This window comes from Lutra lutra, chromosome 8 (assembly GCF_902655055.1).
Source record: "Lutra lutra chromosome 8, mLutLut1.2, whole genome shotgun sequence".
In the NCBI taxonomy this organism is placed as follows: Eukaryota; Metazoa; Chordata; class Mammalia; order Carnivora; family Mustelidae; genus Lutra; species Lutra lutra.
This window is the reverse complement of record NC_062285.1, coordinates 45,244,786-45,268,386: the sequence shown is the minus strand read 5'-3', so window position 1 is coordinate 45,268,386 and position 23,601 is coordinate 45,244,786. Positions and strand designations below refer to the sequence as shown.

Here is a 23,601-nt window from a genome sequence, read left to right as displayed (position 1 = left end):
GCTTGTAATTTGAACACAAAGGGTTTTTAAAAAATATTTTATTTATTTATTTAACAGGGAGGTAGAGATCACAAGTAGGCAGAAAGGCAGGCAGAGAGAGAGGAGGAAGCAGGCTCCTCGCTGAGCAGAGAGCCCGATGCGGGGCTCGATCCCAGGACCCTGAGATCATGACCTGAGCCGAAGGCAGAGGCTTAACCCACTGAGCCACCCAGGTGCCCGTACAAAGGGGTTTTATTTATTTATTTATTTATTTTATTATTTTTTATTTTTTTACTAAATCCCTTTTATGTGAAAAGCTGCAAATTACAATAGAATAGCCAGATTACAGTGATACATATTGGTGAGAACCATAAGCGGACCAAAGGTACATTAGGAACAATGGACTTTAAAGAACGGATGGGTGTTACAAGGGATTTTTTTTTTTTTACAAAGGGTTTTAATAAGAATTTAGTCAGTGATAAATTATCCATATGCTGAGTACAGGCAAAAATGTCACCCCAATAAAAAGAACACAGACATGATAGCCCTTGAGAGCTGCAGAATGAAGTTAAAAGTAGAGTACTTCTCCTGAGATGGCAGAGGTCCCTTTTTTTTCACATTTATAATTTATAGTATTTTTCACCATCCCTTTGTCGATACATCCATCATATATCATCTTATCATGTCATGCTGTGAAATGTTTCGTCTGGTGCCTGTCTCTTGGCGAGTTGCGTGATGTTCATACTTCCTGTGAGTCTGTCCCCTGATGTCTGGCTTCACCTTGACAAGTATATCAGACTCTCCCTGTGTGGTGTGGATCAGAGAGTCTGAGAAATAATGACGTCCCTCCTGCAGAAGACAGGCAGGTAATGTAGACAGCGCCTTGTGGACAAACCGGTTAGACTCTCAGTTCAGTCCTTTTTCTACATCTAGTGATGATTCTAGATCCAGGTGATTGATTCTGGCATCGAAGTTGAATACTTGTCTTTCTCCACTTGCGCTTCTCACATCATCTTCTATGGCAAGAGCTGACCAGCACAGATGCTGCCTTCACCAGAACTGGGTCATTGGCTGACCTCGCTTGCAGCCCTTACCTTGGGGTGTTTCCCGGGCTGTCCGTGCTTAAGTGCACTCATAGCAGCTGCTTGGCCTGGTAGCTAGAGGTCTGTCTCAATACGCCAGCTTGTGAGCACCATCAGTGGTTGTGCGCCCGAGGAATAGCCCAATCTGTTTAATTTGGTCCAATGCATTTAGCCCCTTTGCTTCCTAGTCAAATCACTGTGTCCATATGCTTGACTGCGGGAATCCATTCTTTTCTGTCCCCAGAACTATTCATATGATCCAAAGCAAATAACATCTCCCAATGGATTTTCCGTTTTTTTACGTAGGGAAATAAAACTACTACCTTCAAAATTTTACCTTGAAAACAATAGGATACTTGCAAAAATGTAATGGAAATGCAAACCATTGCATTCTTAATGATAAGCCATTCCCCTGAGTATGGTGTGTGCGATCTCCGCTAAACGCTGTCCAGGGTCCCCATGGCTTCTGCACCCTCCCCACACCTCCCGTAGGTCTGATGGATGGTCCAGGAAGGGCATGAGGTCCCTTCACTGCACTCTGAATCTCAGCTCCCTTTCATTTCCCCTCAACACAGCCCTCACCACAGGCTTGGGGTCCTATTTGTGCACAGCTGTGCTGTGTTTGCAGGTGAGTTGGGGCAGAACGTTCTCTCGCCTCTGCGTCACCCACCCTCTACCTATGAGGGGACGCTCAAGGTTGCCAAGTTTGGTGAAACAGCTCTTCTGGAGCTCCACGGTCCTCTTTCTTTCTGGACCGGCCATATACATGGTTTGCCTGATGGAGCCCAGAATCCATGGTTGTTTTGGATTCTGGATCAGCTTCTTAGAAGAAGACTGGGCATCTTGTTCATGTCAGTGGTCTCTACATTTCTACCATTCTTTGAGCCCATAAAAATCTTTTGGAGTATGCAGCCTCTTATGTGTGTGTGTTTATGTATTTGTAAGTTAACTACAGGCACCGTAAGTCTATAATTTATATCCATGGCAAAGCTTATATAAATATAGGGATTTTTTAAAAAATGAGATGAAAAAGTTTCCAAATGGAAGTTCTAATGTGTTCCTTCTGCACCCCTGTGTACTGTCCTGTCCAGTCCCCTGGTGAGCCCCTCCACCAAGGGATCTCACTCCTAATGGACTCCCACATCTCTCGGGTGAGCAAAGCAGGAATGGTATCTCCAGGAACTGGGTTTTGTGCACTTTTGCCTCCAATCCTCAAAATCTGAGAGGACTACGTGGAATGGCAGGTGGATTCAAGATGCGGACAAAGGTTCACTTCTCACGAAGGAGTCTACCCAGAGGGAGAGGTGGAAACACTCCATTGTACTGATTTTCGTGAAAGTTAATAGAATTAAATTCTCATTTGTCATTCTTTTCTTTTTAAATAAAAATCACAACGAATAAATTTTATAACACACACACACACAAAAAAAATCACAAACTGTCATTGGGGCCCCTGGGTGGGTCAGTCGTTAAGTATCTGCCTTCGGCTTTGGCTCGATCCTCACTGTCAAATAAAATATTTAAAAAAACAAACAAACGAGGGACGCCTGGGTGGCTCAGTTGGTTAAGCGGCTGCCTTCGGCTCAGGTCATGATCCCGGCGTCCTGGGATCGAGTCCCACATCAGGCTCCTTGCTCGGCAGGAAGCCTGCTTCTCCCTCTGCCTCTGCCTACCACTCTGTCTACCTGTGCTTGCTTTCTCCCTCTCTCTCTCTCTGACAAAAAAAAAAAAACGAAAAACCAGACTGATCAAGAGAGGTTTCTATTCTCTGAAAGTTTCATTATCTAAATGGCACGATGACTTTTCCTTCCCTTTTTTCTCTCTGAAATAGTGATATGTACCATTATCTGGTGGTGGTGAAAATAATTTCCTGTAGGGATATCATCTGTCTGACTTAGGAAAGGGATCCTTTCACACTGCTCAAGTCGTGTAGCAGAGGAAGCTTTGGATTAGAGTCAGATGTGGAAACCGAGTATGCATGTGGCTTGGGGAGACTCTCCGTGCCATGGGGTCCCCATTTGTTAACTAGGTGGCTGGGATAAAGCAGAGACCACCACCACTGTGTGTGTGTGTGTATGTGTGTGTGTGTGTGTTGGTAATGGCTCTTTGTCTCCCCTCTTCTCCTCTTCTTCCTTTCTTTACCGACTTCTTCATCTGAAATCTGCAGTAAGCATCTGAAAATGAGGGAGGGTTCTGGGGGGAGGTGGTGGTGGAGGGTGGTGTCTTCCCTGTGTAAATGGAGGGAAGGTAGGACACACAGCTTGCTTTGGTCAAGTTCTGTTTCCTACTTATATTATGAGCACATTTTGTAAATGGTGGCCTGGCTATGGCCAAGAGACCTTAAACTTGCCTGTCCTTCTTCATTTGCTCTCTGCAAATCCTTCCAGCCAACAGCCTGCAGTAGCCCTCACAGTTTTAATAGCCTATGAATTATGTACTTATTTGTGGGGCAAAAGTGTCTCAGCTTCCTACCTGAGACCTCCCATCTTTTCTTCCACCGAGAAAGGTTTGAAGTAATGGAGTCACTTCCCAGAAAATGTTTCTGTCGGTTACTCACTTGCCCTTATTCCAAGTAGGGTAAGAATGGCTACTAACGCTAACAAGACACATGTCCTATTTATCACTTCTATAAAAATAGTCTGTCCCACAAATCTTTTTAAAAAAAAAGAATACTAATGCATCTGATCCACAGAACCAACTAACACACACACATAAAATTGCTGAGAGCAAAGAGCTGTGTCACCTCCTTTCTTGTTATCAGGATGAGACAAGGCAGTGATGTTTTCCTTCAAAAGACAGTAGCACTTCAAAAATTCCCATCTATTTTATTAGAAGTTGCATTATTTTATACCTCTTACAAGAATCTAATTTTATTCTGACTAAATCCATTGTTTAGAAGTAGCTTAAACTTAAAAAGAAAGTATCTTTTTTATGATTGTGGGATATCGTGGATGCAGGCATCTACAGGGAAATGATGAGTTGTCCTAGTTATTAAATACTACTGATGGGACATTATAGGCCATCCAGGTCCACTTTCCATAGTTCCTGTGATTCAGTAACATGAGAAAGTATCATCAAGGGAGCAAATGTCAAAATATTAATCACATTAATAACTTTGAGTCCATAAAATATTTTACTGCCCATGTTTTTTCTTAATTAAAAAACATGTATATATACCCACAGAACTGACACCAGCTCTTCCTCTCTTCTGAGAGAAAAGATTGTGGCATTATCACCTCAAAGGGTGACCTGAGAGATTTAGGCATACACTTGAGATCTGTTATCTAGATCTTATCAAGTCAGGGCAACAGGACTCTTATGACCAGTGAGAAATATGGAGTCTCAACTAAGTGCCCAGTTTGGAAAATATTAGGTAGATGGTGAGATCTTTATTATTACAATGAAATGCTGATTAAATGTATACTTTTTAAATATAACAGATGTCAAAATGCCAATTTCCAAGTAATTTAATTGAGGTAATGTATATTTCAAACAGCAGCTAAATGGAATATTTTCTAAGATTTAAAAATTATTTAAGCACTGTGTCCTTTTTTAGCTGATAATATGAAGCAGAGCCTGACTTCCCGAGTCTTAGAAACTGAGCGTGCCTGAAGATTCTATAAAATACGAAACTTTCCAAATACTCCAGAAGTTTAAGCTATCATAGCTGAGCATTAGCTCATGGGTTTTTTCATATTCTGGACGTATACGTGATATCATCTAAGGATACTACCATAGTTTAAAAGGAACAAAAAGGAAAAGATATAATTATTTTACGTTAACAGTAAATATAAACAAGCCAAAGGCTATAACAGAAATAGTGCCGAACTGTCTCATATCTAAAACAGCTTCATGTGTTTGAAACCGTGGGTTTTTATTTTTATTTAAAAATAAAGCAAGCCTCGCAAACCTACCACAAGCTGCTCTGAGCCAAAGAACGTGCTGTCTGTACAGCCTGAGTCAGTGGCCTCTCTGCTGGCTCACTCCATCCCACATCCCAATGGCCGTAGGCCTCCCTACAGCATTTCCAACGTGAAAAAGTCACTTTGGGTGGAGGGACTTGTCCCTCACAAAATAAAGAACATGAACCCTGAGGCCATTTCATTAAACCGTAACTAAGACTGGACAAATAAGAGTTCTTCCCTCATTAGAGGACGGCAAAGTTTTGTTTGTTTTCAGTTTCTGATTCTTTAAACTGTGCATGGGAGCTGAAGCTAGTGAAAATCTGTGAAGGAAAGGATTTTTCAGGTTTATGTGGGGAATCTAAGTCTTTTTCGTAAGTAATTAAAAAACACACAAGCATTTTCTCTGCAGAGCACAGCTGCATTGCCAGTTTGCTAAGTGGCTTCAGATCCAAGCGGGGCCTGTCACTGGGTGGCTACGTGGGCTCCTAAGGATGGAGGTGAGGCTCCTGTTCAAGGTCTGTCTTTGATGTCTGCAGGGCACAGGGAGGCCTCTGTGTGGGCTCTGCGGAGCTGTGTGTGGGTCTCTGTATTCAGATCGGTTTCTGAGGTTTGTCTGAGAGAAGTCTGTGTGGATCTCTGTCACAGGTCTCTGTGAAGTCTCTTGGTGTTGGCCACTGTGAGAGTTTCTGCCTAAGGTATGTGTGGGAGGGGGCGCCTGGGTGGCTCAGTGGGTTAAGGCCTCTGCCTTCAGCTCAGGTCATGATCTCAGGATCCTGGGATCGAGTCCCGCATCGGGCTCTCTGCTCAGCGGGGAGCCTGCTTCCTTCTCTCTCTCTCTCTGCCTTGCCTCTCTGCTTGCTTGTGATGTCAAGTTAATAAAATCTTAAAAAAAAAAAAAAAAAAAAAGGTATGTGTGGGAGGGCTTTGAGGATCATCCCTGGATGTGGTGTTCGTGAGGGCTTTTGATGTTGGCCCGTCAGAGGTCTCTGTGTAGGGTCTGTGTGGGCTTTGTGTGCATCTCTGTGGGAGTTCTTGGTGTGGGTCTCTGTGGGAGGTCTTGGTGTGGGTCTCTGTCAGAGGTCTCTACACTAGGTCTCTTGGCATGGGGCTTTCCCTTTCTGGCCTTCTTGTACCATCTGGCAGGAGAGGGGCAAGGGGACTTGCTCCTTCCTGTTTCTGGCTGTTCCACCAGCCTCCTGTCCATGGCACTTCTACCAACAGGAGCATGGGGTGCACGTCCGACTCCTCAACTCCCAGAACTCATCTTCTGAATCCACTGGGAGGACCTAGCAGCAGCCAGGTTCAGGACTCTGCTCTGGGCCACCCTCTCCTGAGCTTCCAAGGGCCTGGGGTGCTGTCTGTCCTTGTCCCACCTCCCCCAGGTCCTGGCTACACTGTCACTGCTGGCCCACTGTGGGGACCTAGAGGCAGGACCTGGCTCCAGGGAGAAGCTGCCGCAGAGCAGGACTGCACCCACGTTGCCCCCCACCCCGGGTGCATTCCCACATGGGGGCTCCTGACAGCATGAGGGCGGGGCCATGCCTGCTGCCATCTGGATGGGGGCTCCCTCCTGGAGTGGGACTCTCCAGCATGTGAGTGATGTGGGGGGGGGCCCCAGGGGACGATGTTGGGCTGGGAGTGGGGCACACGTGGGGGGGCCCTCCTAGACTGCACCCTCCGTCTGGACACATCCCTTCCAGCTGGGGGTGGGACAAGCCCCATCTGAGGGTCTCCTGCCCCTCTGGACTCTGGGGTAACCAAGACCGGGAGCCAGGCCAGTCCCTTGGCCTCTGAGTCCCCACCAGTCCCCTGGGAGCCGTCCTTAGGCCACACGTGTATGTAAAAGTCACAGACCACAAGTGCGTCCCGGGGCCCACAGTCCTACAAGCTTATCAAATTGTGCAGAAGTTAACTTCTCTGCCTGAAGGCCTTGCTGCCTGTGGACACCTGGCCATCCATGTGGGAGCTCACGTGGCTTCTGTACACCCCCCACCCCCTTCACCCCCCATTCCTGGTCTTGGCAGCTGGAGTGGGGTGGAGACCCTGTGGGGACAGCCCCAGGGCCTCTAACTTCTCCCCTCTGGGCCCTTGGGTGGCAGTGGGACACCAAGGGTCCTCAGTCATCACACTAGGCATGGGCCCACCCTGTCACTTGGCCTCCTTCCTGGCCTCCCACCCTAAGCACAGGTTCCCCCCCGCCCAGAGCCATACCCCCTCCTTCCCCCAGAAGGGGAAGGAGATGCTGGTGAGCAGGCCCCTTCAGTGCCCTGGGGCTGGGCAGGCTGGTCGTTGGGGGGGGTCTCTGTGACACCCCACACACACCCTTCAGCGCTAGGAGCGAGCTCGTCCCTTGCTGCTCCGAGTGTGAGAAGAGGGGCTGCATGGAGCTAAGATGGGATTCTCTGGGAAGAGAAGGCTCCTGGGGTAGCCGTCCTCTACTCCCCGCAGGAGACGGGGGTGGGGGCAGGTTTTCTCACCTCTGCCCTCAGGGCCAGTCTTGCATCTCCCAGCTGCGGGCCCCACTCTGACCTAGGACTCCATCTTCCTGGAGCAGGAATCAGCAGGATTTCTGTCTTGGCAGACCCTCCCTACAGCCACACAATTTCCAAGTGGAGGGAAAGCAGGAGAGGATAGGCAGAGCGAGTCCCAGTGTGGGTCTTGTTCACCTTGTCATGGAAATGGTAGGTGTGTGAGGAAAGGGGCGGGGGTGGACCCCGAAGTCACTGGCCCTCCAAGGATCCCATCCCTTCTGGAAGCCAAAGCAGGCCTTCGGGGAGAGCGAACCCTGATCCTTCCCTCCCTCCCCCACCAAGCAGGGCACACACAGAGTCCAGGACCACTCATGAGAAAAACAAACAAACAAACATATATTTTGGGGAAGCGATAAAAATTGTGGCACGGGGATGTCATTAGCACACAGAGGATGTGCTAATGTGAGAAAAAAATGGGCTTTCTTTGTATATACTCAATTTTTTCTTGAAGGAAATCTTTCTGACCAGGAAAGATGTGTGAAGCGCTCTCTGCCTGATGGGTTGAGACACATTTTCGAAGACTGCATGTAGGATAATGGTGAACTCGACCGGAGGAGATACCTGCCGCCATCGGCCGGTGCTGGCCTGGTCTGCCTGGGGGCCCCAGGTCCCTGGGGAGGCTTTCCCACTCGTCATTCCTGTCTCTGGTCAGCTGGCTCTTGCCAGGGCAGCTGTGACCCTTGGGGGTGCCTTGCTGATTGGAGGCTATCCCTCCCATCACTCTTTTCTGGTCTATGGAGACGAAAGCCCTGTGGGGGCAAGAACGCCTATGTACTGGGGCCTGCAATTCCTTGTGCTGATACATCTCTGAGGCCCGAATTCCTTGGTGGAGTCCCAATTTTTCCACCAGGACTTGTCCTACAGCTGTCACGATCTTCTGAGTTTCAGCAGCCCTGTTGTCCATAACCGATCTGCTTCTGACTGGCACCCAGCTCTGGACAGGAGCTGACGCAGGCTTGCCTTTTTGAAGGGGGCCTTCCAATCCTTTGCTTTTTTATTGGGATTAAGGCACTGCAGAAAATTCTTCATCCTTTGTCTAAAGTGGCTTTCCGGAAAAACATGTGCCTTTTCTGGTGGCATGAGCCGGAGGTATTTGCTCCCAAGGCTCTCTCCTGATCCTCTGACCTGGGGAGGGTGGCCTATCTCGTTAGCTTGGGAAGCCCTGATTGCCAATGGTTCTGCACACCTGTCTTCATTCTCTTCTGGTTTGGGACTCTTCTGGTCCTTTTCCTCATCAGTGGTCTCACTGTTGCTCTGGCTGTCACTTGGTTCCTCAACCTTTGGTCCACGGGGCTCTTGCTGCCCCTCACTGCTTGATCCACTTGAGCTAAGGTTATGTGACACCGGGGAAGCTGGTGTGTCTCCACTGGCACGTTCCCTTTGGGAACAGGAGGGTGACTCTTGAGTGGTCAAGATGTCTGCAGCAAGGACGGCATTGGTGTGAGAGTCTGGCAGGAGCACATTGGTGCCACGGTCTTCGACAAGCACACAAGTGGCAGAGTCTGGAAGGAGGATGTCCCTGGGAGAATCTTGAGGAAGCACACCAGTGGTATGGCCTTCAGGCTGGTTCTCTGACTCTATCTTCTCTTGGAGCTCAAACTTACTAACCTTTGTCTTAAGGCTTACCTCCCCTGGATCTTGAGCAACCAACACTGTAGATGGTGAGGGGCTTTTCCTAGCACCTGGAGATCCTGATCTCCTCAGATCCACATAAATGGCTGATTTGTTGGCCAGCCCACTGGGTCTTAAGGTGACTTTCCAAGCAGGGGCCTTCTTGGCCTCCATCGCCTCCGTGGCCCCTTTGGCCCTTGGAGTTTGGGACCTGAGCTTCATCTTCAGTGTTGCTACCTTGTCTGGTGAGGTCTGACCCCCACTCTCCTCCTTTAGCTCATTCCTGGCCATTGATAAACTTGGACTTGGTTCCAGGTTGTCTTTCTTGGCCCCCATAATAGTCTTGCTGTGCAGGGTTCTGTTTAGGAGGCTGAGAATGGAGGCCTGAGAAGGTGATCTGCCCTCCTGTGCTGATAAAGACGTCTCTGAGGACTGATGGCCATCACCAGGTGAAGTCCCTCCCAGGGCCTGCTGGATTTGCTCACATATGGGTAAGGGAATAGGCAGGGGACTCCCTGAAGTGGGATCAGACTTTTCAGTTATATACTTCTCTCCTGGATGAGGCTGAGGTGGTTTCCCCAAGAACTTGTAAAATGTGGCTTTTGAAGGGGCCCTAGGTACAAAGGTGGCTGAGCATGGAAAGGGGGACTGGGGAAAGGGCAAGGGTTGAGCTTCATGTAGTTGGAGATCTATGGGCTCAACAGTTTGGAGAGGTAGGTCCCACTTACGCCTCACTCGAAAACTTATGATGTGTGTTTCCAGCTTCTGCTGAATGTTAGGACAAAGGAAGGACAGCTCATGGGAGGTGTTTATGCAGGGCTTCCGATCCTTCAAGGGTGCTAGATTTCTGATATCCATGTGGGGTTGGGACTTGGGAAAAGCATGGCTGGCCACAAACCAGGATCGACGCACAGTCACAGGGATCAGACCCTCACTGATCTGTCCCAATTTCCTCTGCAAATGAACCTTTAATGTTTTTTCTAGATGTTTCTTATCCGGGCCCCTGGCTAAGTATTTTCCTGGGTCCCACTCCAAGGCCCTTATCAAGGGTCTTCCAAACTCCTTCTCAGAGTTGGTTCCCAGAACCTTCACTGGGAACCTAGCTGAGATCCCGGAGAGACCTGTTGGGGTCCTCTTCAGACACTGCCGTAGACTCTTACCAAAGTTCTCTACTTGGAATCTTGCTTGATACTTCCTGTGGTATCTGGGCCTGGTCCTCCATGTAGCCTGGCTGCTTTTGCCTTTAAACACAAAGGGCCTTGAGAGCCCCCGCTCTCCCTGTGCCTGACTCACCCCCAGGAATTCATCCCGAGGCCACATCAGTTCCAGAGACAGCTGAACCTTGTGGGGCAAGCTGCTTTGCTGTTTATCCCTGCTGGGCTTCCTTTGAAGCTGTGGCTTCTGGATATTAAAGATGACAAAGTCCCCTTGAAAGGTGGAAACTGACCTGTGGGCCTGGAAGGCCTGGTGGTCCACCGGAAGCTTTGGAGGGACTTGACTAAAGAATTTTGGAGATCTTTTCTCCATAGTGGGTAAAGTCTTCCCCCTTTCTTGTTGCTTTGGCAACAAGGGCCACTCCAGATGTTGCATTTCAGTTGGGATGAAGGATTGTGTCTTCTTCTGGGATGTAGGACAAGATACCCTACTGGTCCTCCTCTGGGATGGGAGAAAAGGTGGTCCTATTGGGACAGAGGTTGCAAGGGGGGCCTGGGGCTGGGGCAAGGTTAGCGTTGAGGGTTGGGGTTGGATCCCATGGTGGAGCAAGGGTGGGGCGTGGGAAAACTGTGAAGATATTTGATCCTGAATTAGAACTGGCAAGCAATTAGAGGTCCCATTGAATAAAACAGAGGGAGCCTGTAGTCGAGAAGAGTGAGTAGAGAACAAGGCAGTGGCCACCAGGGACTCACTATGCAGAGAGGGGAGACCCCAGAAGAGCTGGCTGTGTTTCCATTGCAAGTGGTCTTCCAAAACCTTGGGAGATGAGAATGGCTGAGTTTGGGCCAGTGGCTCTGGTTTGTTTTTCATATTCCAGAAGGACGGCGGGGTGGTGGTGTTCTGCTCAGCACCCAGCAGCTTCCACAGAGTCCCCCAGAAGCTCACGTGGTCGTCTGGGCACCACTGTTTGACAACTGACCCACCTTTTTTTTTCTCCTTACAACTCTTCAGTTCTACCTTTTTGCTAATTAGTAGTTCAAGGAGATTCTGGACATCTGGATTGACAAATGAAGGGTTATGAGTCTCTATCTGCCTGTTAGTAAGGCCACCCCAGAACGAGGCCTCTGGTGGGTGGCAGGACACGTGTTCTTGCTGGCACTTGTGCTGTAATGTGCCAGGCAAGAACAAGGACTTGGTACTTTCCCACCACCAGGAAAAGGATAAAATGGGGTAGCTGGCATGGCCAAGGCCTGAGATGACTGGAATGAGAGAGGCCCAGTAGGAACTACCTGGAAGAAAGTTCTTTCTCACTGTGTCCGGCAGGATTTTTTTAAAGTTAGTTTGCTCTTCTTGAGGTCTCGCTGGCAGGATGGAGGCCAGAGGCTGAGGGAGCCCCGTCAGCGGAGCACGAGCAGGTGATGGGCCCGTGGCGGGAGCAGCATCTTCCACAGGCTCCCTGCATGGCTGATGGGCTCCAGCTGACACCCCTCGGTGCAACTGCCCAGGGGCTGCTTGACGTAAGAGCTGGTGAAAGCCCCCCTGGTCAGAGAGCCTCGCCAGGTGGCTGCAGGAGACAGGAGGCGTGAGCTGCTGCTGCAGAAGCTGGGGCCAGGAGGGAACCCCACAGCCCTCCACGTCCCACACCCACGTCACAATGCTCTTGCTGTCACTCCCCCCCCCCCGGGCTTTGGTCACAGTGTGTCCCCACGGCTCCTCCCAGCCCACCCGAACAGCCCCAGAAGCCATTCCCTGCAGCCCGGGGGTCACACCATAGACTTGGGAAGGCCCACCCAGGGGAGAAGGGGGCAGATTCTTTACCTTTGCAGAAGGGAGACTAAGCTGTGGACCTCTTCCAGCTCTTGCTGGCAACTTCTGCAAGCTGGAAACAGGAGACTGGGTCACATCGGAAGGCAGGGCCCAGGGGTCTTACAGGAGGCTGGGTACAATGTCCCATAGGGGAGACCTTTGGGGGATTGGACTTAGGAGCCCCAAACAGAGCACTGTCCAAGGCCACATGCCCGCACAGTGATTACAGGGTTCATGATGGGGATCGCTTTGTCTTTTCCAAAGTGCTTCCTCATTCATGACCTTGCTGGGTGAGGAAGGACCACGTGGCCTCACAGAGGAAGGTGAGCAGAGTTGAACAGCTTTTCCACAGTGGGAGCAGGCGGTCCCGCCCCTAGTCCAGGCCCTGGGGTCCCTGCTGGGCGACACCTGTTTTCAGCCCCTGAGGGCTTCGCTCTGGCACAGAATCTGGGAAGCCTCTGGTTCCGCTCTCCCTCCTGGGAGCCCCCAACCCCCCACCCAGGGCTCTGTTTCCTGAGGGATGGGCTCAGGCCCTGGTGTCCTGGAGATGGTGGGGCTGGGCCTCAGAGCAGGGGGGCGGTGCAACTGGGGCACGCAGGGGTGAATGGCAGACGCTCACCTTTCAGAGTCTGTTTTTTCTGGCTTCTGTTGCTCCTTCTCCATGGCTCCCCTTGGCACTGAGATAAGAGAACACGGGGAGGCTGGGACCCCCACCCCAGCAGCAGGTGCTTGCTGCTCATGAACAGTGTGACTTCCTACATTTAACTAAGGGGCGGGTGGACTGTGGCTTTCTTTCATTTTACTCATTTCCTTTTCAAAATGGATACAAATGTTTCCAGTTTTCCCTCTTTGAAGAATGTACAGAAGAATTTTCTATGTGAGAAGTTTGCCACTGTTCCTCTGCTCAAGAAACACACACAATTCCAGACCTGGGGGCGCAGCTGGACTCCTTCACACAGGACCCCACTTTCCAAGGACAGAGCTCCACTCCAGCTCTTGCTTGGGACCTCCTGGGCTCAGGACTGCCCTCGATCAGCCCCGAAGGGGGAACATTCACCTGAAACACCTGTCCTGGGATGGCGGCTGGTGACCCGTTGCTCAGGGACCTGACCTCCACTAGAGAGGCAGCTCTTAGCCACCTGTCCTCGGCCACTGGTCACTGTGTGTGGGACGCTGTCCTGGACCCCTCCACCACACCTGGACTCCGGCCCGAGATCTTCAGGGAGAAATCCTCATGTCCCTCTAACCCCTGCCTGGTCTGGCTTGTCCTGGATGGATGGTGGTCTACGCTCTCCTGAGAATACACGTTCTATTCTTTCCCATCTCAGGAGTCTCTCCAGTGACTCAGAAAAGTGGAAGGAATAAAAGAAGATAGAATCACACTCTGCTGGGTCTGGGCCAAGGGTTCCTTACCTTCCTGCTCTTCCTATATTTCTTGCATGGTGGTGAGGATGGATCAGGCTGGAAATAGGAAAGTAAGCGGACGAAGACCCCCAGTCCACATACAAATGCAAAGATGGCATTAACTGCCCAGATAGTGGGACTGGAGCTCAGCCAACAATCAGTGAAGAATTTCTGAGGGAAGAGATAATTCTCCATCTCTTTCCTCTGTAAAGCATTGGTGTCTGATCGCACTGCTGCCCTCAGGCAACTGAGCCCTGGGGGTGGAGGTGCAGACACAAGCCCCACGCCCACATCACAGAGCTATTGTCTGGTCACAAAGGACTCCTGAAAGAGGGGGAGGGGACAGAAGAGAAGCAGCCCCTCCCACCCTGTGGCTCTATCCCTCCGCCCTCCTGGGACTCCAAGTTCCTCCCTTCAGCAGACACCAGTCTCTTCTCTATATCTATGAATCTGAGTTTTCTTTTGTTTTTGTTTTTTTATTTTTCAATTCTACATACAAGTGAAACCATATGGTATTTGTCTTTCTCTTATTTTATTTAACATAGTATTCTCAAGGTTCTCCATGTTACCACGACTGTCACCACTTCATTATTTTTATGGCTGAATAGTATTGATGTGTGTAATATCTTTATCCATTCAACCAGTATACATGGTTCATTTAAGACTGATGTTTTCTTATTGACTTTCTGTGTGGATGACTTATCCATTGATGTAAATAGGGTGTTGAAGTTCTATACTGTGGGGAACCACATGTTTAATGTTTTTGATGTCATGACCTTTTTAAATATAAATCTTTTAACTAATTATTGTAGTTTTAGTTAAGCATACTATTTTGTCTTCATTCTAGCTTTATAAGTGATTTACCCACTACCTTGGCTGTACATATACTGTATGTTGCATTTGCCATTAAGATTTTATTTTTATGTATTTTCTTGTTAATTATGTCATTTCTTTTAGTGTAAATAAGTCCCTTCATCTCTTCTAAGGCCAGTTTAGTGGTAACCAAATCCTTCAGTTGTTTATTTAGATAATTCTTATTCTCCCTATTAACTCCAAATGACAACCTTGCTGGGTAGAGTATTCTTGGTTGCATGTTTTCTTTTTGCCCTTTGGAAAGAAAGGCAGGTTGCAGTCAGCCAGCATTTCTTTTTCTTGTTTTAAAAAATTTATTTGTTTGGGAGAGGGATGAAAGAGGGACAAACCCAAGCAGGCTGAGCAGGGAGCCCAACGTGGGGCTCGATCCCACAACCCTGAGATTATGACCTGAGCAGAAACCAAAAGTTGGACACTTAACAATTGTGCTACTGAGGTGGCTCCCTCAGCACTTTGAATATGTCACGCTGCTCTCTTCTGGCCTGTGTGCTGAATAATCCGCTGGTAGCCTACTGGGTACACTTCCCGGCACATAATAAATGGCTGTTCTTTTGCTGCCTTTTATATTTTTTATCGTTAACTTTTGACACTCAAATTATGAGAGCTTGTTTGGAGATTCTAGCAGGGGAGCGCAGCTACTCGTATACCCTTGACCGAAGAAGGGTCCTCTCCTCTATCGGGGAAGGTCGTCCTCTTCGACCGAGCACGCAACTTCGGGAGGGACGCACATGGAGCGGTGAGGGAGGAAGGGGACACCCGCCTAGCCAGCCAGATCAGCCGAATCAACCCTGGCGATCAACGGGGTGACAGATGTCGCAGCCAGATCGCCCTCACATCCTTGACACTCAAATTATAATGTGGCTTGGTGTTGGGGTCTTTGAGGTGTTTTGTTTGTTTGTTTGTTTGTTTTTCTGATTTGAAACTCCCAGTGTGGTGTTTTCTTCCCCAGGTTAGGAACATTGTCACCCATGATTTCCTCAGATAAGTTTCCTGCACCTTTCTGTTTTTAGTCTCCCTTTAGGACCTCTTTAATTTGAGCGTTATCCTGCTTGATGTCACATTGAGTTCCTTAAATTATCGTTAACATTTTAAATTCATTTTTCTTTTTGCTGCTCTGTTTGGGCAGCTTTGTGTTCCACCTCAGAGACCCTATCTTCTGTTTCATCCAGTCTCATGCCGAACCCCTTTAGCATAGTTTTCAGTTTAATTATTTTATTCTTCACCCCTGTCACTTCTGGTTGGTTCTTTCTCACACTTCCTGTTGCTGGTGAAGTTCTCCCTGTGTTCCTCCATTCTTCCCCCGAGTTCCATGGGCATCTTTATGACTATCAAATTGAATTCATTGCATGTAGATTACTTATCTCCATATCATTAACATTTTTCTGAAGTTTTGTCCTATTCTCTTATTTGGAACATATTTCTATTTCCTCATTTTGTTTGACTCCCTGCGTTTCTATATATTTGGCAAAACAACTACTTCTTCCAGTGATGAAAAGTTGCCATGTGTGGGAGATGAACTTTCTCACTCACCCTTGCCTGGTTCTCAGTTGTCTCCTAACCTTTGTGATTGTCTGAACAGTCTGATTTATTTCTGATCTGTCCCCAAGACCTGTCAGTGTTCCAAGGAGAGGAATCCAATCTAACACTTCACTTTAGACTGATTGGAAGTCCGACTCTCAGGCAGAAGCTTTTAAAGTGTGCAAATATATATAGTCCTGTGGGGTGACAATTGTAATTCCAGTTGCACTCCAGATTGGGAGATCTGGAGGTGTCCCTGGGTGACAGTTTCAAAAATCAGGGCTCCAGATAAGGGTATAAGCTCCTTTCTGGGATGTTTGGTAGAGCTGTATTGAGGCAAAGGGGGTGAGCAAGGATGGTTTCTCTCTGCTTACATTCCCTGGGAGCACCTCTGTAGCCTCTAGATGTCTGGGAGACATGAAGCTTGTCCCTCAGGTTGAAGCTCCAGGGTAAGTAAAAAGGCTTTTTTCACAGGAAGACTGGCTTTGTGTTGTGGCCTGCTGCCTATGCAGTGCCCTGGGGGTACTGGTCTGCCAAGAAGTGTCTTTGCATTTGTTATAGTTCCCTGGAGCTCAGGAATGCCAGCCCCCTTGGCCACCAGAGCCAAACAAATGAGGGGTATCCGCTGTGTGGTTTGCACATGCCTAGTGGCTTTAGCAGGGCAGCTGGCATATGCAGGGAGAAAGGCACACCCTCTGGCTTCAGAACAAGAACAGGAAAATGCCTTGACTGCATGCACTCATCGATTTCAGCTGTGCTGCCAGAGCGTACCCTATCCCAGGCCCCAGGTTGGGGGCAGGGAAATGCCATGACTGTTCACACTAGTCTGGCCTTGTGGGAGTGAAGAGTGGCTGCTACCACCTGCTCTCTTTAGCCTCAGCAAGGCAGTGGGACCATGCTGTGACTGTGTGCCCCCACCCTTCTCTGTGAGGCAACAGGAAGGTGCTGTGTCACAGTGTGCCTACCTGGGCTAGCAGGGTAGGAGGAGAACACACAAACGGTGTCTGCCAGAGCCTTTGTCTCCAGAGAGATCCCTGACTCTCCCCTGCCCCTTGGACAGATACCCTCAGATGAACAAATGAATTTTCTTGCCATACAATCTAGGCACTTTAAAAAGTGGTGCTTTTGAGCAGGATCCCAGGGTTAGTGAGACCAAACATGAGCTCTTTAGAAGGAGAACCTCAGTTTCCTAAAGTACTTTGGATCCCTCATCCCCCTTGGTTTTCTAAACCAGGCATCTCTGGGGAATTCATCTCTCTGGTGCAGATCCCAAGGGTTGGACTGCCTGATATGAGGCACCAACTCCTCACTTTTCCAGAGGAAGAACCAGACTGGTGAGACCCTTCCCTATTGTGCGCTGGGCTCTGGGGCTTGAGTTTTTTGTGAAGACCACATCTCTGCCTCTCCTACCTGTCTCAATGACATTCTTTTATCGTTGACTGTCATGCAGATTTCAGATCTTTTTCACAGGGGCATGATCTGTATGTAGCCGTAGATTTGGTGTGTTTATAGGAGATCAGTTCAGGATCTTCCTGTGCCGCCATCTTGAATCCCTTTCCAGAATACATTTTGATAGGGTTTTATCAGACAAGATAGTCCTTTTCCATACTACTTCCTCAGCCTCTAACAGGTGTATTATGTAATGGATTTTTCCTAAAGTAATTGCTCAAATCTATGAAATGGTATTAGTTTTACTCTTCCTGGCCTGTCCTGACCTTTAAACTCTCTGAGTCCTAAATGCATATTGCATTTCTTTCTAAGATCCCGGGAGGTGTACCCATTTTAAAAGCCTTTATTTATTCAATTATTATTATTATTATTATTATTACTACCATTGATATTTACTGTTATGTCTCAGCACAGCACTGATTGATGGGGGTGTTGTATGAACGTCCTCGCTGCTTGTTAACTACACTCTATGAGAGTAATGTGATCTTTCTCTTTTTGATAATTTACTGTATTCTCCCCTGAGGACAAAGTCGGGAGTGAGTCTACTGCTGTAAGGCCAAAGAGCATGATTGATAGTATGGATATAGAACAAGCCAAGTCATGGGCCTTGTGTGCATAATGGGTTCTGTAGGTGAGGGACAGATGGGAGTGACATGAAGGGAGGGAACTGAAGTGACACAAAGAAATAATCTATTTTTATCTTCTCTAATGGCACCAGCCTGGAGCAGAAAATTTCAGAGCACACAGAACCAGTGAGTCAGAGCTCATATTGTAATAATACATCCATTATTTTCATGTGAGCTCTTGGATCATGATTTATCAGAGATTTTTTGAGACATTTTTATGGATAAATGGAAAGTGTTTTTGACAGATATCAGTCTAATAAATGACTTCAGAGACATAGAGAGCTGGAAAGAGCATTGCTGGAAATTAGTTACTTTTTGTGAACCCAGCAGAAAACTGATGTCACAGGAAAAAGAAGCAACAGGAAAACTAGAGAGTGACAGGCACACACAGGGAGAAGTAAGAACGCAGCATTACTCAGGGCAGACACAGACTGAAGAAATCATAAGCTCAAACAAAGATGAAACTAGGAAATTTTAACAAATTGAGCAACGGCACAAACAAGCACGTGTTGGCTCAAATTCCAAAGAATAAAATAAATGTCCATGAGTCCATATGAAAACATAAGTAACAGAAAAATTATTCATGATGTAGATACAGGTATTCCTGCCGCCAAGAGGTAGAGTTTAATTCCTTCCCCTTGAGTGCGCACTGAATTTAGTGATTGGCTTCTAGCTGATAGAGATTTGAGGGGGGAGAAAAGCAACTTTTCAACAGAGAAATCTGGCAGGTGCCATCTAAACCCCGTGATCAAGCTAGCATCCCCAGTGATTAGTCATGCGTCTGTCATGTATGTCCTGATATGATGCATAAAAAGGGAACTCGCCTTTGGGCTATACTTCCCCCAAAACATGTAACCCCAACCTAACTAATAGAAAATATCAGAAAAATCCAAAATGAGAGAGCTTCAAATGTGAAAAAGTCTTGAAAAAGAAGAAAGGGCTGTGGGAGTATCACAGATTGAGGATGACTAAGCTGATACATAATTAAATTCTATGTGTTATCTTTATTTGGATTCTGGGAGACACAAAGGACATTAGTGGAAGACACTGGTGAAATCAGAATAAAATCTGTAGTTAACAGTGGTACCAATGTTCACTGCTCAGTATTACAGACATAACATTGTTGTATAACATGTTGACAGCAAGGGAAGCAACTTCCAGAAGTCATCACTTTTAGCCTTACAGTAAGAAAAATCAGGACAAACTGGAAATCAGTAGCTTTTCTTGGACTCATCGGAGAACCAAAGCTTCAAGGTTAGTTGCCACCCTGAAATTTAGAGAGGCAGGCATATCCAGAGAGACAGGAGCTGAGCCTGTGACTGCCTCCTGAGGCCGGTAGCAGGCACATTGAAGCCACAGATGCGTGGGGAGACTTACATGATACTATTCACAAATGGCTGGAGGCTGGGTGTGACTCATTGGGAAAATCCTGGAGGCCACCGTTTTGGGGGCTTCTCCATCAGGACCCCCGTAGGTTCTCATGGTGAGGATGGAGAAAGGTGCCCTTGTGGTTTTGAAGGGGGGGTGAATGAGAGGAGGAAGTAGTTGGGGCATAGGGACTATTTGGAAATATGTCCAGAGCTTTCTATAGAACAGAAGCGTGCTCTCCAGGAGAAAGAACCTGGCCTGAATGCAATTCTGAAATCTTATCCCAGTCTGTACCATGTAAAAATTAGAGACAATAAGCATATAGAATTAGACACCTGGGTGTCTAAAGAAAACTATTAACTCATAATATTTCATGCTAACTCAGGTTAGCATAAGTTTAAGGTTTTAAGTTACCTAAAGAGCTTGGAAACTATTTTTCTACTACAAATCGTAAGTACTGTTGAAATAAGGTTGGTCGGAAGAAGGTTCAATTTGGTTAAGGAAAAATTCACACTTCTGATAGTCTGAAACAGCTGTAGCCACAGGCGGGTTTATTGAATCAGGAAACCTTTGTAAGTCTGGGAAGAATATACCCAAATAGAATACACATGTATGATGCTAGAAACATCACTGTTTCAAACCAACAATATCAAATTAGTCCTGGTTGTGAAAGACCTACCCAAATTATGGAAACTTGAGTTTTGAAAATCTTTGAGTTAGTTTGTGTAAGAATATTTTTTAAAGCATATGAAAGCGTTAAGAGTTAAATTTCCCAAATTTCTGGGAATTTTAGAACTGTTCAATTTGTATGTGTTTATTTATCATTACAGCGATTAAAATAGAAGTCCTATTAAGGAACTTATGGTGTAATTTTGTAATGCCATCCAAAGGTAGGAATGTGTTACATACTTGTAGACACAAAAACATCCAGACAGACACAAATAAAGAGCTTTAATTCTAAAACTTCCACATGCATCAGACAAAAGCCCAGAAATGAGAACACACGGTGCCTATTTCTGGTTGTGCAGAAGAGCTAGTTATCATTACCACCGATATTTGTGGAGAAGATCTTTGAGATTTCCTTTGGGCTAATGTGTAATCTTATGAAGGCTGTGGACTAAATTTTGGGTGAAGGACCAATGAGAGACCCAGTGGCCGATTTGGGTGTCTCCAAAACCCATCTGAGTGGCAAAGCCTCCTGCCTCATCCTTCCAAGGAGCTTCTCAGCCTCAGGTGTTAGCAGCTGCAGTGCGTTGGGTCCATTAAGTTTCTGTCTCTTCAGAAGGTTGAGGGGGGGACAGTGTGTGGTGGTGGAGGAAGAGTCTCCTTGGAAAGTGGCTGTCTTAGCGTATTTCTCAGTCAGGGAGTTTCCTTGGCTTTGGGAGGTCAGCTTTGATTTTGAGAATACCTAATTATTTACAGGGAGCCTTCTAATAGTGACTTGGGCTCTATTTTTAGTGGGTCTTTTTGCAACTGTCACTGAACACTCTTTGTTTCTATTAAATGGGGGCTGAGTGGTCTTGACAGGAGCAAAGGAAGGTCAAGTTATCAGTGAGAGCCATTCAAGGGCAAAGGTAGCTAGGCATGAGTCACGGACCTGGAGGGGGGCCATCGGGAGAGCTAACAATACTGATGTTCCGACTGGAAAGTTATTCCCTTTCCAGAAGGTTTGCAGCAGCCATGGGACTAAAGCAGGCAACCATGCTGGGTAGTGAGAGGTTCTAGTAAGACAGAAAGAGGTTTGGGTGAAGGCATGTCACGTGGTGGGCATCACAGATGCATGTCACTTCCAGAGCTCTCTGCTCTTCCGGACTGCACGGCCTCTGTTAGACAAACCTCCTGTAGGGATTCGTAATTCTCTTCTCCCACACAGATGGCCAACATATGCGAGGTTACCCTTGCTCTCACTAATTAACGTTTCTTCTCCACCTACTTCTGCTCTGTGTAAGTGAGCCATTCCACTCCTTTCCAACTGTAAAGTAGAAAAACTGAACATTGCAAACAAAGGGAGGGGAAAGAACCAGTGTCTTGGTTAAGCTTGGCCTCTTTTGTCTGAATCCCATTTTTGTGTCGTCCTACTTTAATGGGTTGTGTGGTTAGTAGGAATAAGCTAATGAAGGAGACGAGTCTGAGAGATCTGAATGTCACATAATGAACAATGCAGGAGGGCTGGCTTTCACAATCATATGACAGTATCCCTAAGCTCAGAATACTCTAGACACACGTGAGTGGTTTGGGACCACTGGGTCAGGGATAGCAATCATTTTATGCAAAATCCAAATAAATAAGGAGTACGTGTTCATGCAGAAGAAAATCTACTTATGGCAAACCAACTAAGAGTGCCTGAGGATAGGGACACGATAGGGGATCACTGTGCTTAGAGACGAATAGAGGGCTGAAGCTATAGGGTACTAACAGATGTCTCTACATCAGTTTAATTTGTAAATTTAAAAAATGTGTTCCTTAATTTGTTTGTAAACAACACAAAGTTTTAAAAAACAATCACTTGAGCCAGGCAAATAAACCTCATTTCATTTCGATGTCATTAGGAACACCAGTGAGATGGCCTTGGATGTCATAACTGGTAGGCCTGTGTGTAGTGTAGGAGCCCGATGCATTTGTGGTATTTCATTGTTATGCAGACATTGAAGACTGTGAGCCTCTTCGTATGGCAAGTTTAATAGGTTTATATTTCTTAGTGAGGCAGCTATGGAGGTAAATTTTTCAGCTCTTCCTTTCCAAAGAACTAGTTGTGAGGGGCGTGGGAAAGTGATAGCCTCCAGCCGCGGTACCTCTGGAACTTTCGGGCCCCTACTCACCTCCATCCTGGGGCCATATTCTCCCAAGACTTCTCTCAGCCAATGACTGGATGGTGGAGTAGGGCTCTCCTGGCCTAACGTGGGGTCTCCCTGGTGGGCGGCCTTTACTCTGGACTCCGCATCAGCCTGGCTGAAGCTGTCTCTGAACCGCAGTCAAGTCCGAGGTTCCTCTTGCCCAATCCTGCCTCATCCTCTCTCCTTTTTCGATCGTCAGACCTGCATCGCAGTCGGAACGCTTTCCACTCCTACTCCTGCTTCCTCATTCTCCACAGGCATCTCCCTGGCAAATCATCCACATGACTGATTCCATCCCGGCATCTGTCGCCAAGAGAATGCAAAGTGACTAAGAAAAACTAGAAAGGTTCCCCATTGGGCTCTTCTGGACTCCACTGATCATTAAAGTCCTTTTCCAGGAAGTGAACGGGGACACTCAGCTCAACTCAACAGTCAAGGCAGGAAAGCAAGGACTGGTTTTCACCTCAGATAGTGAACGACCCATTGCAACTACATATAACGGAAACTTGGGAACAATAAGGAGCATGTCCAAAGGGCTAGAGATGCTTCATCTAGATTTAACACAGGCAAGTCATGCAGATCTTAAGTATGACAGACTATATATGTGTATATATTTCTCCAAATCTAGAAAGCTCTTAATGATTCTTTTAAGCTTAAGATGTTGCATGATTCATGTCAGATTAATTCTTCTCAGGTATTTTAAAAATTTGTTTTTATGTGTGAGTTTCCTTTTCTTACAGTGCATCCCAGTTAAGAGAATAAATAGGCACCATGTATGCCTCCCTACTCTCTCCCTTTTCTCCCTAGTCTCCTAATCTAGATAAGAACTGTCTGGCCAGGTCTCTAATTTACCAGCTAAGAATACTTACTTACAGCACTTAAAAGGAAAGAGGGTTTTGCCTCTTGGAACTGCTAGAAACCACTCCCTCTGTCTGCAGCCCCCTGCCCACAGCTGGTTACCTGACACAGCCCATCTCATCTCTCATGTCTACATACATGACCCTCCACAGGAGACCCCTGCTTCGATCCTTCATCCGAGGTAGCCCCCTCCCATCTTTTCCTCCTTGGTTTGCCTAAATAAAATTATTTTTCTTTGTTTGCTGCCTTAGTAATGAAGGGAATGAAGATTAAAACATAGAGAGATCCCATTTCCCAACCACCAATTTGGACACAATTAAAAAGAGTGACACCATCAACTCTACCTAGCAACATGGACCTCCAGAGCCTTTTAACTGCTCATGAGGATGCAGTCACCTCAGAAAACAGTTTGTCGTAGCTTCGTAGCTGTGAAGATGTGTCAAATTTTGGACACAGCCATTCTTACTGTATACACTCTAAAGAAATTTCAGCCTCATCTCCAAGATCCTAAGAAGATGCATAGCTGTTTTCACTGTAATATGAAAAATGGGGGAAAGACCAAATCCAATCATCTAGAATGGATACATTTGCTTAATATAATT

General features: G+C 47.1%; 1 protein-coding gene across 1 annotated transcript in view; it reads right to left on the bottom strand.

Annotated features, from left to right (window-relative positions):
* Positions 1 to 7,875: 7,875 nt before the first annotated feature.
* Positions 7,876 to 23,601, bottom strand: part of LOC125106860 (spermatogenesis-associated protein 31E1-like) — a 54,080-nt gene continuing 38,354 nt past the window's right edge. Inside the window, 8 exon segments of the mRNA XM_047741474.1 lie at positions 7,876 to 7,908; positions 7,910 to 8,487; positions 8,490 to 11,318; positions 11,553 to 11,827; positions 12,082 to 12,142; positions 12,689 to 12,746; positions 13,483 to 13,773; positions 22,127 to 22,268. Coding sequence (XP_047597430.1) covers positions 7,876 to 7,908; positions 7,910 to 8,487; positions 8,490 to 11,318; positions 11,553 to 11,827; positions 12,082 to 12,142; positions 12,689 to 12,746; positions 13,483 to 13,773; positions 22,127 to 22,268 — 4,267 coding nt within the window.